General features: G+C 35.3%; 1 protein-coding gene and 1 long non-coding RNA gene across 3 annotated transcripts in view; one reads left to right on the plus strand and one right to left on the minus strand.

Moving 5' to 3' along the window:
- Window positions 1-5387: 5387 nt before the first annotated feature.
- LOC136209772 (uncharacterized) overlaps window positions 5388-17766 on the plus strand; it is a 35227-nt gene continuing 22848 nt past the window's right edge. Inside the window, exons 1-3 of one of the 2 annotated variants that reach the window (XR_010677664.1) lie at window positions 5388-5527; window positions 8700-8716; window positions 11148-11908. This is a non-coding gene — a long non-coding RNA (uncharacterized lncRNA). Of the gene's footprint in view, window positions 5528-8699; window positions 8717-11147; window positions 11909-17766 lie in introns of those variants that run through there. The other variant, XR_010677663.1, reaches the window with a different exon arrangement.
- On the minus strand, window positions 16348-17150 carry LOC136209124 (dirigent protein 22-like). Its single transcript, XM_066000501.1, has one exon. The coding sequence runs from the start codon at window positions 17126-17128 to the stop codon at window positions 16481-16483; it is 648 nt and encodes a 215-aa protein (XP_065856573.1). The 5' UTR covers window positions 17129-17150; the 3' UTR covers window positions 16348-16480.

Genomic DNA, 17766 nt, shown 5'->3' on the forward strand with positions numbered 1-17766 from the left:
CCAAAATGTATAATTTGACCCAAAGAACAGTGGAGGCCAACTAATAGATAATCCCTCGGGGAGTATCTGTGTTGTTTGATTTCCTGAAAGGAAACGAGTGTTGTTCTCAGCCATTTACAGGGATCAGCTCAAGATAGTTTTATCTTGAATAGTGAGCTACTGAGCTCTGATACCACTTGTTGGTCCCGTGTAACGTAATAGGATTACTTCCAAAGGGGGGGGGGTTAGGAACTAATATAACTTTTTCGCTTAATAATGCTGACTTAATTAAATGTTTGACAATTTAACTCAGTTTCAGGTCAGCAAGACTGAGTGAAGTGTGAGACAGCTTTAATCAGATACTGACTAGAGCTGTTTCAACTGTGAGTTGGGACGTAACACTTTCGGTCAGCTTCCAACTCAGCACTCTGATTACTCAGTGTCGGCTTATACAATTTATTTCCTGAGCAATTTTAAGCAAGCAACACATACATATATATATACCAAGAGAAAGGGTTAGAGATTACTCAGCAGACTTATCCTGGTTTGGCATCACCGCCTACGTCTAGTCCCCAGAATCCCTCCGGGCTTTTTCAATCCACTACTAAGCTCTTTAAAGGTAGAGCACAAACCGTTTACAATAGCAACTGAGTATGCAAGAGTACCGTCCTCTATTCATCTACTCAATCCTATCTTCCACTGAACACTATAACCGAGTGCTCAGATTTTCTCTACCACTGAGTACTATAACTGAGTACTCAGCTTCACTCTTCTAACATTTACAATTGATACAAAATTGTTCTCATAAAACGAAGAACACTTTAGATGAATACAATTCACTCGAGACTTTTACACAATGATTGGAATTGGGTGTAAGAACTTGCTTTTTCTATTCAGACAACTTCTCTTTTGGATTTTTGACTTAGTGAAGATTTTGCTTATCTGTTTCTCTTGTATGTGTTCAGCAATGATCCAAGTGATGAACTTGTCTATTTATACTAAATTCTGAAGCTTCAATGATTTGAAAATCTGACATAGCCGTTGAGAAGAACGATCTTCTTTCGTCATGCATTGGTCAGCATTCAGAATCGCAGGCCAATCCTGTCTTCTGATTTGCACAGGAGGCAGGCTTGCCAGTTTCGTCTTCTTGCACTAGGTTCGTCTTCTAGCGCCAGGTTTGTCTTTTAGCCAAAATCCAGACGGTCAATGTGTCTCGAAAAGATCCTTGATCATATTTCCGAGGCTTCTGTTTTGTTGCAGAGATTTGTCGGACCTTGTCTTCTAGTAAACGGATCATTGGCGCTGACTTGATCTTTTACTCAGCTTGACTTAGCGGCGACTTGAATCTTGCTCAGCCTGACTTCACAGCTTCGCCTTCAAGCTTTTCAGAAGAAGACATTTCATTTGCAACGCTGAGTTGTATTCCACTCAGCTTCTGCTGTGTGATTTGCTTATGCTGACTTTGTTCTGTCTTTCTTTTTATGAACACTTAGTTCCTATTCTAGTCAGTTTACTTACTCAACATTGAACAAACATATTAGTACAATTAAACCAAAGCACTTAAATGTAATTGTCTTAATCATGGGATTAACTTAAATAATTTTATCAAATCAAAATCATGTGGAAAGGTGTTTCAACAACCCCGTGTTGGTCCCACCCAACATTTCGAAACTCATCTTCATCATGGTAAACTCCATCATTTTCATCATAATCAAATTCATTTACATTATGATAAAATTCACAATCCTCACATAGCTCATTCTCTGAATTGTTCTCTCTCTCTCTTCAGCCTCATCCTCGAACTCACTCTCATAATAGTCAAGTTCACCATTTCTTTCTAGCTCATTCTTGGGTTGGTCCTTCTCTTTATCAATCCCCTCTTTGAGTTCATCTTCTTCATGATAATATTCAAATTCGTTACCCTCTTTGTCAACAACCCATTCTTTCTCATGACCTCTCACTTCCACCCACTCTTCCCAATAGTTCAAGCCGGTTACTCCATTTGCCGAGTTACCCGACTCAAATGACATGCTACATCCCAACACGGTTGAACCACCAACATCTCTCTCATCACCATAGCCATCAACCTCCACACATAAGGTGATTTCATTATTCTTCCCAAAGAGATTATCAAGCCCAAAGTCACTCTCCACTTCTTCAAGATTAAGGCTCTCATCTTCCTTAAGTATACAAGTGAAAGCTTGCCTATGGGGCATTTCATCAAACACATAGTGTGCACCCTTTGCAACTTGAACTTTCTCAATATTCCCACATACTAACACTCTGTCTTCCTCATTTATACATGAATTTAAATACTCATTCACAACTTCATTATCAATAAACTCACAATGAGAATCTAAATCACCATCAACATCACAAGCATCCAACTTCTCACTAGTAATTTTATTACCTATAAATTCAACATGAGAAGGTGAAAACTTATAATTTACCTCTTGAATGTGCAATGGAGAAAAGATTGGCGATGAATCTTTAGGAGGTAACTTTAGGTTTCTTTCATTTCTTTGTTGAGGACCCCCAAAGCGTTGCTACAAGGGTTTTTGGATTTCTAGCTCGAATCTCTCCCAAGATGCTCTTCTTTGTTCTCTCAATTCGGTTTTGAAATCTTCTCATCTCTTATCGGCGGCTGCTATAGATTCTTGTGATGAACTTGGTTGAACCATCACCAAAGAAGTCTCGGTTAGGAAAACAATATGGGTCTGATACCAATTGATACAGATCGGGGACGAACGAGTTGATTTTAATCGTAAATCAACAAATGAGTTTCTTCTCTAGATAAACTAGAAGGAGTTAATCCCAGTATTCACTAGCTAAACTCATAGGAATCGTGAAATCCCCATTATAGAAGGGATGAACCCTAACACAAGCTCTCAAAGAGAAATATAAGTTTGATTGATTACAAAGAAATAGATGAATTTATATCATCTCTAAACCTAATTGACAAATTACCTAAAGCCCAAATTACATAAATAATTAAAGGAATGAAGTTAAGCGCAAAATGGGGTAAGGGTAAAGAGGTGACAAACTTGTAAATAGGATGGTGGCATGAGTTGTAAATATAGGGTGGCAAAGTTGTAAATAAGAGAAAATATGGGGTGAGGGGCAAGCTTGATTGTAAGGCAATATAAAAGTCCACACGGTGTGTGGCTTTATATCTCGAAATGCAGCTACTGATTTTGGTAGTCCACACCGTGGGATTAGCTTGAACTCTCTGATTTCATTTCTGTTGGGGTTTAGTGACCTATAGTCAATTGTTGTAGGATATAAACCAGTTGTAAATGAATTGTTCATCAATCTTTTGTTTTAATAAGATATAGTATGTTTAACTATATAAAGGCATTCATCTTTTAAGAAGTAATTAAGTCAAATAAAAGAAAATCCCAAGGTTTATTTAAAGTGATTATAAAGTGTTCATACAAGCATGAAGTGAGACCAAACCTTATAATAAACTAATAAATTTTAAACCACCCCAAGTCAAGTAATATGTTTATATAGGGATTAACATAATATTGTTGAGACTTGCATGTGATAACGTCTTCTGTTACGAACAGAGAGCTAATCTCACAAGCTTCAGATATGGAGATATCTAGACAGTCACATGGATCCGGTGAAGGAGTTCATTAGGATTGGGGACCCGACTTGAGATAACAGGATGGATGGATTTATCCTATGTCATATGTTTATCACATTGGTATTAGTAGGTATAAGTAATCCTCAGACTCAAATGAATATTAATTAGTGATTCTGGATTATGGAGTGTGATGCTTTGACTCTGTTCAAATACGATCCATAACAGGAAGGATCCTGGGGTGTGTGCGGGCAGGTGTTGGGTATCACACAAAGTAACTAGTTAATATTGGATTGAGCATTCATCACTCCTGATAAATGGGAGATATATCCATGATCGCTTATGGAGACTTAACTCTAAATCCTTGCAAGGTGATAGATTAAGAGTCGAAATGGAGATTTCACGTAATCTATCTATTCGGAGTTAACTCTACCTGAACAAGTAAAATGAACGTCTCGCTATATGCGACTTGACACTATCCATAGTCATAAGATTCGTTCAAAGATATAGCTGGTGAATGATCGAATTATACTGGACCTTGTAGATATCCATTTTTGTCCGGGCCATTTTTTAAGTTTTTAATAAATTTCGCTCAGAATTTGAACAATTCATGAATTATCCAGAATATATGGTATTATCTCGAAAATAATTAATTAGGAAAAAATTGTGCTATTAAGGCTAATTTGTCATATGTCGGTATAAATCGGTAAAAATTCCGAAGTATATTCAAAATATGACTTAATAGAATTAAAGTACAATTTTTAACCTATTATGAATTTTATTCGAGATATGTTCCTCGTATTTTGAATAAAATTGAATTTGCTAGAATCCGAGTTATAATTTATTAATTAAGCTTCAGATGTCAACCAAACGAATTAACATTTCAATGCTTATTTGTTTGTCGTAAACTATATTTAGGAATGCCTATAGTCTGAATTGCAAATTATGATGTAACATCGTATATCAAAGTTAAAGTTCATATTGACTTTGATTACGATTTATATTATAATTAAACGTTTAGAATATAGTTGATTTCTAAATAACGAATTATAACAAATGGATCCAAAAATTGAAAAGTCAATAAATTAACGACAATTGAACGCTTAAAAATGAAATTTTTGGTATATAAATATTTCTCTTATTATTTTTACAGTAATTTTGACGGATCCAAAGACCCGCTCGCCAATGTCTGAGATACCCAAAAATTCCCGCTATCCCCGAAAAGTAAGATCAGAACGCACATTCTAAAGAGTGACCGAATCATATTCAAGTGGCTAAGTTATCTCATTGCGGTACAAGTCCCAACAAATCGGAAGTTCGGAGAATTATTCGTACGAGTCCAACAAAATCCAAAGCACGGGTAATTGTCCGTTCAAGTCTGATTCCAAGGCACGAGTAACTATCAGTTCAAGCCTAAGAAGTTCCAAAGCTCGGGATTTTGTCCGTACAAGTCCAACGGAGTCTGCTCGGGTCAGAAATAGTTCAAATTCAATCCGGATCCACATCAAATTCGGGTCAGAATTCAGTCCAACGGCGTCAGTCTGCAAAAAATCACAACTACAGGGACCAAACAGCATTTTTGCCAAAAAGATCAATAATTCAACAAAGATGATCTCATCCAGCAGGCATCCAGAAATTTCAAATTACAGAGAGAATGGGCAAGCAGATTGACGAAACAACCCTCAAGGGTACAGAAGGAAATAAAGAAAAATGATGAGCAATAATTCACAGACAAATCTCTTACTATAAATAGAGAAAGTCTATCACTGTAAAAAGGAGAAAATATTGTAATCTCAATGTAAAGGGGAGAAAACATCTGTAATCTCAATGTAACAGGGGAAGGAAAAAAAGATTGAAAATCTTTCATCACTGTAATAGGAAGAGTTGTCACTGTAAAGAGGGGATGCAAGGAAAAGCTTCTCCAATACTGTAATTCTCAGAAAAGCAATCAAAAGAGCAAGGGTAAATTCATTTGCAATTTACTCACATTCATACATATATATATCCGTTATTGTATCACTGCTTCTTCTTTTTTCTCATATAAATCAACCAAGTAGTAACCGTAACTCAAACCCGTTCCCGAGCACGCCAAACGGAGAACCGAAACACCCTCCAGAGCCGATAACGGCTCTGGTTGCGTTCTCGGAACCCGTTTGGAGGTCACAGGAAACCATCTCCACACAAAACTAAATTCAGGCAAGTAAGAATGGACTATAACAGTAGGAATAGCCAAAATCGAACCCACACAGCCAAGCATCCCAAAAATATCTCAAGCCAAATTATTCCCAGTAAATAATCCATTCCCAACAAAAAATACCCAAAGCATGCCAAATCAAATTGTCCCAACAAATAATCCATCAACAAAGACAATACCACAAGCATTACAAATCGAATAAACAACACGCCTCTAACAAGATCAACATAGCAAGCATCTACCTCAGACCACAGAACATTTCATACGCCTCTAAGAGTTCTTAGAACTCGCGGCAAACCCGAAGAGAAACCGAGGTCGAGGAGGAGTGAGAGCAAAAGAGACACAAACCTCATAGCTCACCTTTACATGTAGGTTCCCACTGATTAGAACCACCCCCTCGGAAGTTCGAACTCGTCATCGGAGGTGAGGGACGGCAACCGTCTCCGAATGAACCATGTCAAAATACAGAGAGATGACCAAAAAACGCCCATAGAAGAGTAGACGGAGTGAGAACGGCGAGAAGAGTGGTCGGGATCCATGGGAACCGAAGAGAGAGAATCGATGGAAGTGAGGGGTGAGAAGATGAAAGTTCGAGAAGATGAGAGGGGAAGAAAAGAAAATGGGATTTGAATAGTTTGATAAAACAAATGAATGGAGGTGGTGTGGGTTTAGATATAGGTATTCTTTTTATTAATTTTGGGCCTTTAACTTTGGTTGGAATAAACAAGCCCATTTAATTCAATTATGTTAGTTCGAGTCTAATTATCCGGTTTCGCGTGTCACCGACCCGAGATAGTGAAATAAATATGAATCCCCGCGTGTATGTGATACACACGACCCTAATAAAAAACAATAATAATAAAGTTGACTCGAAAAAAAAAAGGCTAAATAACACAATGCGCGGTTCTTTTGAATTGGTTTAAGCCGATACAAAAATGCATTATTAACTCGACGATACGCGTGAGGATATTCTTCATTAGAAACTTTGCACTGGCTTCTGAATACACACATGCCATATATATTGTATTCGGAGAAATAATACATCAAATTTCAAGATGTCATCTCGAACCGATATAGTTAATCAAATTAATTCGAACTAATGTGAAAACGTTATTCGAATGCGCGACCAAGCTAATTCTAGTCGATGTGAAAACGTCGCTTGAATTCGAGATGCTCGCCCTTAGATCTTTTATTCTATTTTATCGTATATGTGATATACGTAAAATCATATTAAACTCTAATTTAATAAAAAGAGATTACGTGTGCGCCGCACGTGTAATTTAAAACGAAAATAAATCAATTCGAGATGTTATCCCGAATAAAAAATATATTAAACCAAACTGACTCGGATTGATATGAAAATGTCATCCGAATTTATCTCTGAATTAATTCAAACTGATGTGAAAACGTCATTTGAACTTATAAATTAGATTAATTCAAATTGATGTGAAAACGTCATTTGAATATTAAAATTAACTCGAATTGATGTGAAAACGTCGTTCGAATTTATAACCATATCAATTCGGATTAATGTGCAAACGTCATCCGAATTCATAACTAAGTTAATTCGGGTCGATGTGAAAACGTCATTAGAATTCAATACTAAACCCAATAACCTCAAAATCCACGAGTGCTCGGTTTATACCATTCAAAACAAAACAAATAGCAAACACATGATATCACAATAGTACCGATACGTCGGGCGGGGTAGGGTGAAATTACATCTCTTCCCTACACGTAACCGGAAAAACGAACCTTAAACCTCTGCGAAGACCATCTTTATCCAAACCAAAACATACAGAGTCAATCCCAACAGATAGGGCGACCAATCACGCCCGCATACACGTATTTCCAAGTGATGATTGGTGGCGACTCGAAACCTTAAAACACACGAGAAAGCGGATTGAGCCGGCCACGCATCCCGACCTGCGAAAGAACCGGAAGCCCGGGTGCGACAGACCTAATACGGAAAGGTCAACGACAGAATCAATCTGTCTTCTTATAGCTCTAGGGGAATGTTTATGGTTCTGCTATTCACAGTCCACGCACTCATTCCGATATACAAAAGGTTGAATGTAATTTTGGAAAGTAATTCAATAGATGTATATGGCTAGTAGCAATAAGAACCTAATGAGTCACACATAAGACTTAGAACCAAAAGAGGACATAATAGTAATTAATGAATGGAGAATTAAAGTTGTTTAATTATGAGAAATACGGGGGCCGAATTTTTGTATATATATATATTATTTTAGTTAATTAATTTAGATAATTATAATTGGATTATAATTGTGGTTAAATTAATTATAGGATAAATAAGTTAGAAGATTTAATGTGATTATATCTCTAACTAATAATTCATAATATCCTATCTAAAATAAATATATATTATTGATAATTAATTTATTTAGATAATTATAATTAGATTATAATTATAGTTAAATTAATTATAGAATAAAATTAGTTAAGTAATTTAATCTAATTATATCCCTAATTATTATCCTATCAATAATAAATATTATTTATATTATATTAAGATATAATTATAGATAATATTAATATTATCTAATTAAGAATACTATTTGGGATAGGACTCTAATTAAGTGTTTTAATTCAATCTAACTAGGGACTGGAATCAAGAGAATAATATATATAGCTCCCATATGTGGGAATTCGGTTAAGACTATTCCTAGGGGTAGGAATTTCGGCCAACACTAATAGCTTAGTGTAGATTTCGGCCAATATAAGAAAAGAGGAAGAAAAGTTCATCTCGTCTCCATTCGATTAATTTCTATCTCTGTTTTCTCTATTCTTGATCTTTTGTTGATTTATTAGAGGCAATCTCCTTTGATTGCTATTCATCGGTTGTATTCTAATCGTTTACTTGTTTGTTGTTGTTTGTGTTCGTGAAACTCGGGGGCACTTTATTTGCAACTGTAGATAGATCGTCAATAAAGGTATTTCGTTCTATCCCTCTTTATATGAAATAACACTTAATGGATTTTGGGTTAAGGGAAATAGGTAAAAATTTTATATTTCCGATATGCTTGTGTTTGCCTATTTTCCTTCGATTTCTTCAACATGTTTCTGGCACTTCCACAGCATATGTCAGAAGCTATATCCTTCAACCTAACCCTCTAGACACTTAGCGATAAAAATAATGTGATACAATAAGATACACACAAACTAAACTAAATTAAAATGGTAATTGCTATCAATATGCTAAAGCATTTTCAAAAACATCAGTTTATATGATAAAAAGAGGCCCATCACTCATTGGAAGCATTCTCGGTTGATGTTTCAATATTAGATCAGAGTATTGGAATTGTAGACTTAGGCTCCGTTCTTTATCGCCGAAAGAACTGAACTGAACTAAATGCTACTAAATACTGAATTGAATTTAACTGAATGCTACTGAACTTAACTGAATGCTACCAAACTTAACCGAACTTAATAATAATGATGATATTAGACTTTAAAATAATTTTAATGATAATATTGAACATTAATAAGCTTATAATAATAATAATAACGGTTCTAATAATAACAATAATAACATCAATAATAAATAAATATATTATTAAAGATAAAACTAATTTGAATATCAAATAAAAGCTCGACTCGATAAAATCTCGGCTCGATAAAAGCCTACGAAATTAAATAAAAACGAGTCTAATTTAAATTAAAAATACAAAATACATACAAACACAAATTTACATATAATTTAAAGGCTATGAAATTAAATATAAATTTTCATATGAATACAAACTCTTAACTTTTTATTACAATTAAGGGTTAAAGATGCAAAAAATACCCCTAACGTTTTGGGTCATGAGTAATTTTACCCCTAATGTCTAAAATAGTGCGATTTTATCCCTAACATTGATAAATTGGGTAAATTTGAGAAATAATTCATCAAACTGTCTTCCCGGTCATGAATCTTGTCATCTACACATCATACGTGCGTCATTTTATCAGTAACAAATCACAAACATATGTTGACTACCAATGTTAGGGGTAAAATTGCACTATTTTAGACATTAGGGGTAAAATTGCTTCTGATCCAAAATATCAGGGGTATTTTTGCATTTAACTCTACAACTAATTGTAAAGCCTATCCCATAAATCTAGTTTTGTCCACTAATAATTGAAGGGAAAAAAGATGCAATTCTTAATTTTTAAATATGGATGCATACTTTAATTTTATTTTTTTATTAAACAATGTATACTTTAAATAAATTGCTATTTCTTGACTTTTATAATTTATAGATAATGATAAATTATAGATAATGATAAATTATAGATAAATAATAATAATAATAAATAATAATAAATTATAGATAAATAATAATAATAATAATAATAATAATAAATAATGATAAATTACTGAATGATCAAACTCAATGTTGAAACTAGATGTTGAAATTGAATGCTAAAACTGAATGCTGAACTGAATTGAACTGAACTAGATTGATTGTTATTGAAATTAAGTAATAAAGAACCGAGCCTTGCCTCCAAATGCAGCAGATAGCATAATAGGGGAGGAAGCTGCCAAAAATGTAACAATAAAGACCAATGTTACATGAACCCCAACAACAACAGGAAGCCACTTTGGTCCCTTGAGAAGGAATGGAATCCCTAAAATATAAGAAACAAAGTAATCCAATTGAAATCATGAACTGCACTAAGTATTCCGCCAATACCAGAGCCGGCCTATTTTGTAGATTAACATTACATTACATTACAGCAGCATCAGCTGATTAGCTTCACTTCAACTGATTTAGGACGACTTCAGCGACAAATTGTATAAGCTGGACGGACACTAAATACAAAAAAAATTGAAAAAATCAAGTCAGGAGAAGAGATGCAACGTGATTGGATCATACTGGTTGTTTGTTTAGGAATTTTTTTTGAAATTCGTTTCTTAAATACCAACATGCTTCCGCTTCAAATCCTTCAAGTGATCCTGGTTAAGGATTTGACGTCAAACATCGGATGTTTGCATGTTTAATCAGAGTGATTGGATCACACTGGTTGTTTGTTTAGGAATTTTTTTTGAAATTCGTTTCCTAAATACCAACATGCTTCTGCTTAAAATCCTTCAAGGAGGAACCAAGGTGGCATCGTGTAAGAGAGAGAGAGACATCGGGGGAACCAAGGATTGATGGTGGGATCGTCATGCTGATTTCTGCTTCTTAATTTCTGTTCATAAACCTCTTTAGTACTCTTTCCCCTCTTCTACTTTCTTTATTAATCTTTCTTGGGTTAGTGTTAAGCCCAAAATATACCGAAAATATCATCTATAATTACATCAGTTTTGCTATGAAATCGTGCTGTTTATATCTATTTAGAGTACTTTTACGTCCGAATATGTTTCTTTCATGCAAGGTACCTAAATATTTGGTAAAATCCAAATAGGAACGAAAAGAGGTCAAAAACGAAGGAAAAACTCTACGAAAATAGTCAAAGATGAAGAAAATCAAACGCACCGAAACAAAGTTTAGACGGGGAATAATCACACGTGTCGCGACCGAGATTCCCTATTCTCGGTTGCGACACGCGTTCGTCAGTCACCTCTCTCTTTCATTTTTGAAGACCAAAAACTTGCCCCTAATCTCGGTTGAGATTCACCATTCTCGGTAGGATCAGCAGGACTTCCAGCACAATATACACATGTTCGATTTCAAAGAAACGCGTCCGTTCGGGTGGATAGAAACGTCTCTTCACAACGGACACGGCTCCTAGACATGACTCTTCAACATCTATAAATAAAGAGTTGATTTCAGAGCTCAAGGAGAGAGTTAGAAAAATATTTAGTACAGAATTTGTGCAGAAATTCTGAGTCAGAAACGATTCAGAGTTAGAAGTTCGATTTTGTAAAAAACGATATGATGTACACACATTGTTTATTAATTAATTACAAACACAATAGCATTTAGATTTAGATTAAGATCTGTTTAAACTAGTTTACATTTTGGCAGTAGAAGAAACATCTCTATTCCGAAGATTCAGCGAGAAGATTAAGTAGCGGATTCGACCCCGGAGCCTGACAAACTCTAATGAGGTTTGAGGAAAGGATTGACGACCCGAAACTCCAATGTCGTTTTGAATGATTCCATGCTTTTTATTCTCTGTAAACTTGTATCAAATTCACACTTCATCTAATAAAGTTCATGCAATTCAATATAATTTTATGTAGCACTTCTGTAAATGATCCGAAGTGAGTTCTGGTGTTTTCATTAAAACGTAGTTAAATTCAATATCTTTACAAGGAAATTTTGTTGAACACTTAGGCAAATTCATTCTTAAGGACGATATGATCGTTAAGTCGGCTTATCGGAAATAAGTATTAATTTGATTAAGGTAGCAATCTAACCCGACCGTAGGAGGATATTCTGCGGTTCAAAGCCTTTTAATTGAAGGAGTTTACGTTATTACACATTTATAATTTATACAAAGTTTGAAGTTGTTTTCTTTACTTAATGCAAACGAACACAATTAATCTCTTATTTTAAACACTATACGTTTCTGTTTTGTAATTCATATTCAAAACAGAATTGATTTCTAACATGTTTCATATATTCTAACCTAATTCTTATTAAATCATTCTCAAAAACAATTTCAAATAACGATTATCTATTAAATAAACCTTAAGTCGTATTTAAACTGTATTAATTTAAGTTTTCATGAAAAAGCGTTCCCTGTGGGTTCGATATCTTTTTATTACTACAAGCAAAACCGTGCACTTGCGGAAATCGCTCAACAGTTAGTACACCTATTTGCCCTTGTATTATTATGGAAAAATAAATATGCACTTATATCAAATAAACCCACAAAACTATCCCTGGATTTTTCACAAACCTGTGCAATTATACCCTAATCTAACAGACCTGTGATGTCGCATAAACGTCGTGCATCTTCACTTTCCTTCCATTCAAACATGCATCTTCTACTCTTCTACTCTTCCACCTCCTATCTCTCTCATTTTTTCTCTCTCTATCCTTCTCCTCTACTACCGAACTCCAACTCCTACTATAAATAAGGCATGGCTTGCAACGGGGAAGGTCGTGTTGACTGGTCTCTCCGGCCAGATTCCGACGGCCATAGGCGGGCTTAAGAGCTTGACTAGTTTGTACCTCCATTTCAATGCACTGGTTTGGTTATCTATTTTTATCTCCTTTCCAGATCTATTTTGATGTCATCTTGAATTGCTAAATATGTTTTTTCTTGGCTTCCTTGTTTCAGTTATGCATCTTAGATTACTTTTTTCATGAGGAATACATGACCTCCACGTAAGTGCTCAACTTTCAGCTTTACTGCAGAACTATTTTACAACGCTCTTGTTCTTTCTTTCTCTTACTTTGGTACATTGGAAACATAATAACTTATCATAATATGCAAAAGAGAAGGAACTAGGCCTTGATCTATTTACTTTATACTGTAAGCTTCCACCAAACCCTTCCAATTCAAGGACAAGAACCAATTGGAAACAAGAACCAATAGTGGCTTATTTTCTTCACACCTTAAGATCAATATGTGCACATTCTGAATTTTTCTTAAGAGTAAAATTAAAATGGAATAGCAGAGAGAGAAACTTGAAATGTTAAAAATAGATCAACACATAAATTTTAAGAGTATAGATATATTTTTGGAACTTCTGCTCCTTTTCCCAATCAAGTGAAGAAATTAGCTCAAGCTCAAATACTCAGCTCATAATATTGTTTGTACAAGTTTTTAAATCATTATCCAGTTTTTACAAATTAAGGTCTTGCACATTTTGTGCCCTATGGTTGAGATTGTAAACTGACCATATGTATGTTATTTCTAACACTATGGTAATGGTCTCTTGATGGAAACTCAAACTCAAACACATACCAATAAACAGTAATATGAAGCAATATAATTTATATGATGGCTAATAGAAAAATTGATAGCTATGGAACAATGAAAAGGATATCTAATATAGAAAACTACCTCATGCACTAGCCTAAGGAGAGAGAGAACCTTTCCTCCCAAGCCAAAGTTGATTCCAAAATGAATTTGAGAATACCCTTCCCCCCTACTGATCTATATATATAACCTCAAATATAACAAAGTATCCTTTCTATTGGTGTTTGGAGAGGACATCAGTGAGACTGCTTGTTCAGCGAGTCTCAAGGATACGGAGGTTCTCCGTATGGTTGTTCTCTTGGGTCATGTAGGGCTTCAGTCTTTGCCCGTTTACTTTGAAATTTTCATGTGCTGAATTGGAGATTTCAATTGCTCTGTGAAGGAAGACCTGAGTGACCGTGAAAGGTCCTGACCACCTAGACTTAAGTTTACCAGGGAACAGTTTGAGACGGGAATTGTAAAGCAATACCCTTTGGCCTGGCACAAATGTTTTTACCTGTATGTGCTTATCATGCCAACGTTTGGTTTTCTCCTTGTACATGAGGGCATTTTCATATGAGAACAACCGGAACTCGTCCAGCTCATCTAATTGCAGCTTCCTATGATCACCTACAGCTTGTTCATCGATGTTCAAGAATTTCAGAGCCCATAAGGCTTTGTGTTCTAACTCGACTGGTAAATGGAACGATTTGCTGAAAAGTAGCATGTATGGTGACATACATATTGGTGTTTTAAAAGGTGTTTAATAAGCCCAGAGAGCATTATCCAGCTTGTTTGCCCAGTCTTTGCGAGAACAACCAACGGTCTTCTCTAGGATTCGTTTTATCTCCCTATTCGAAATTTCTACATGTCCGCTTGTTTGCAGATGGTATGGAGTAGCTATCCTATGGGTGACACCATACTTCCCTAAAAGTCTTTCAAATTGTGCATTACAGAAGTGGATTCCTTGGTCACTGATGACTACTTTAGGATCGAAGAGAGTTTGCCGGTCTCTGACCCTTTTTATGACGGTTGTTGTGTTTTCAGGCGATCAGAAGTCCGATCAGAGATTCACCACTCAGAAATACGATAACAATTCTCGTTCTGTTACCCGACTTCGCCTCATTTGATTCGCTTGAGTCCTGACTTGAACGACATTGTTCCATATTGTGCCCATAGAGACCGCATGAGAAACAAATGTTGTTGAGTCCTTCGTATTCCGCACGATATATTCTTCTTCTCATTTTATATTTGGAAACAAGTAGCTTTGTTAGATCAAGTTCTACGCAAACCCTAGCGTATTTCCCCCCAGAGTCCAGTTGAGCAGTTTTTGTCAACATGTTGGGCAGTTCCAACCAAGTTTAAGAATTTCAACAGAGATGCAGTGTTGTAGTATTCAATAGGCAATCCTGGGCATCTGACCCAAGCTAGAATCTTTGCAATATGGTTATCTGTAGGATCGAAATTTGGTTCCCAAGGCCTTATTATGACCACATGGTCAGCCACGATCCATGGACCTCCAGAGAAAGCTAAGTTGTAGTCTTCGTCCATGATAAAGTTGGCTAAGTAAAAATCATTACTCAGGTCTAACAAGGTGAGTACTCCACTTTTTTACCAGAAGAATTGCAATTGAATAAGTAATTGTAGCCGACTTTCCTCCCTAGTACTTTTATAATGAGAGTTCTCTTCCAAGGTTGCCAAAGTAGGCGTTTTTCTCCTACCGAGAACCGCATCCTCTTCTTCTTCGTCCTCACTATCGGAGCATGGTTCATGGCTAAATTGTGAGCTGCTACGTTTTCATAGGCTATGCATTCTCCTTCTTCCATTGATGTGTCTTCCTTATCAAATCGATTAAGGAATCTTTGTTTCCATGAGGCTACTTTTTTCTTAAAGGGGGGTCCTTTTGGTTCCGATTCTATGATAGACCTTGATTCTGGTTTCCCTTCAGAGCCTTTTACCTTTTTGTTGATCCTCTCTTGTTGGTCTTCTTCTTCTATTTTTAGCTCTGGTAGCTTCTCCGGTGGACTTCCCATCCTCATGTCTCCATTATTCATATCTAAATTGGGGAAAAGTCAACCTTTTCAGTTCAAATTATATAGAATTCTTATAGTGATTTTCACATGGTCATTGACTGATCAAGTGAATTTGGTCGGTTACAATTAGATCTAGGCTTGTTAAAATTATATGGTGGAGATTAAAACAATAGTATGGTTTAGATTTACACCTCCTAAATCCAACGGTGACTGACCATGTGAGAACTAATGAGAATTCCTAATACTGATGCATGATACACATGTTCCAAAGTGGTTTAGTATTGGGATTTAGCTATATTTTCAATAAACAGAAAACTTGTATTTTATTAGGGTTTTTAAAAAAGGAAAAGAAGAGAGATGCTTATTCTATCAACATCATCATCATCGACTCAAAAGCTGTTGTTTTGCTAGAGTGTCACGACAAAAGGACCCAATCAAACATTTATTAATATTACACCTTTTTTGTGGTCCATCGTTTGCAGTATCATGGCTTCTGCTTCTTTAAGATGATATCGGATCTCCTTTTCCAGGACAAATCCAACAATAACTTCATTTTAACAGATTGTTATCGTCTTTATTTTGTCAAAAATATTGATAAGTTGAACTTTTGAAATACATAGAATGAAAATGTTATTTTTTTTATAGGAGAAAATGTTATTAATATTTTATTAAAATGAGAAAAAAAAGGAAATTTGCAGAAAATAATACTAAATGAGTTTAGTTAAACATTTAAAAAAAAAAAAAAAGTGGACATATTTACATCAGAATCAGATCGTATTTTAATAGCAGCTAAGCTAGAAAAAGTCTCCAACTTCAATTTCAGTAATGGAAGACAAAAACATTATACTCCACAATTGCATCACCAGTCTTGAAATCAATGAAGTGAGTCTTCGCCTGTGCATATCCACGAGCAAACCGGAAAAGCCCACTTCCACCGACTATCGGCATCTCCCTTACGCCGGAAAATATACTGTTCCGTCCAAGTACACTAAGATTACTACCATTATATTTACCATGGCTGAAAGCAAAATTCAACACCATTAAGAAGCTAACTTCACTTTGAGACGCCGACGCATAAATCCCCTGAGCTTTTCCGACAAGCTCAGATCTTCTGTCGGGCTCCGCCGTTAAGGGATCGTCCATCATCATCATCAATCCAAACCCCGATAAGGATTTGTTTGTGCTGGCCCCATTTGCTACTGGAACGGCGCTCGGATTCCGGCCGCTTAAAATGTCGTGGAAGTAGAAGTGGAGGTGGCTTAGTTTCTCTTTCTTCAGGCCTAGTGTCGCCGGAGATAGTGTTGTTGAAAAGCTTTTAGATTTTCCTGAACCAAAATTCAAGACTAAAAGCATAATCAGGCACAGAAATTTTTGTATACTTATCGTTTTGGTCATTGCCTTTGTTCTTGGAGATGTAATAGAGAATAAATTGGACTTGGTTACCTCTCGCCACTCACTACCATACATATATAAAGAGTTTGAATAACTGTTTAACAACAAAAAAAAAATAATTGGAATAAGTTTGAAAGATGGATAGATATATCAATATTATTATATATAAATTTTATATTAGGTTTAGTATTTATTATATAGAAATAAAAATGTTCTATTGGGTATAAATTAAATATTAATATAAATTGATCTTGTGTTTCAGAATCGAAAAAAATATAAAAAAAAAGTATTTTCTATGTCTTATCTTATAACTTCGAATAAACTTTTTTATGGGGGAAGGGAATAGTAATTTATTCCTATAAAATAAGTAGGAGCAAGAAAATCAAATCAGAAATATCGATAGATTTTTTTCGGAGATTGATGTAAAGAAAAAAAAATACATATTTAACCGTGCTAGCTCATTAATAGATAATTTGTGTAAAGAAAGAAATGATATAATTGTCCTATTTCTATTGACAATGTTCAATAGACTAGGATATAGTAGACTTTGTTTTTTGGAAACGAATGAATTCAATTAATCAATAGACGAATCATGACAAAGAGTCTCCTGCAGCCAGTCGGGAGTAGAAAAAAAAACTCAATAGCATTGGACAGAGCATAACGTGCAACAGCATGTGCCCCTGTTTGCTAGCCTAGGGACATAAGACACTTTG

This window comes from Euphorbia lathyris, chromosome 10 (genome assembly GCF_963576675.1).
Source record: "Euphorbia lathyris chromosome 10, ddEupLath1.1, whole genome shotgun sequence".
Taxonomy (NCBI): domain Eukaryota; kingdom Viridiplantae; phylum Streptophyta; class Magnoliopsida; order Malpighiales; family Euphorbiaceae; genus Euphorbia; species Euphorbia lathyris.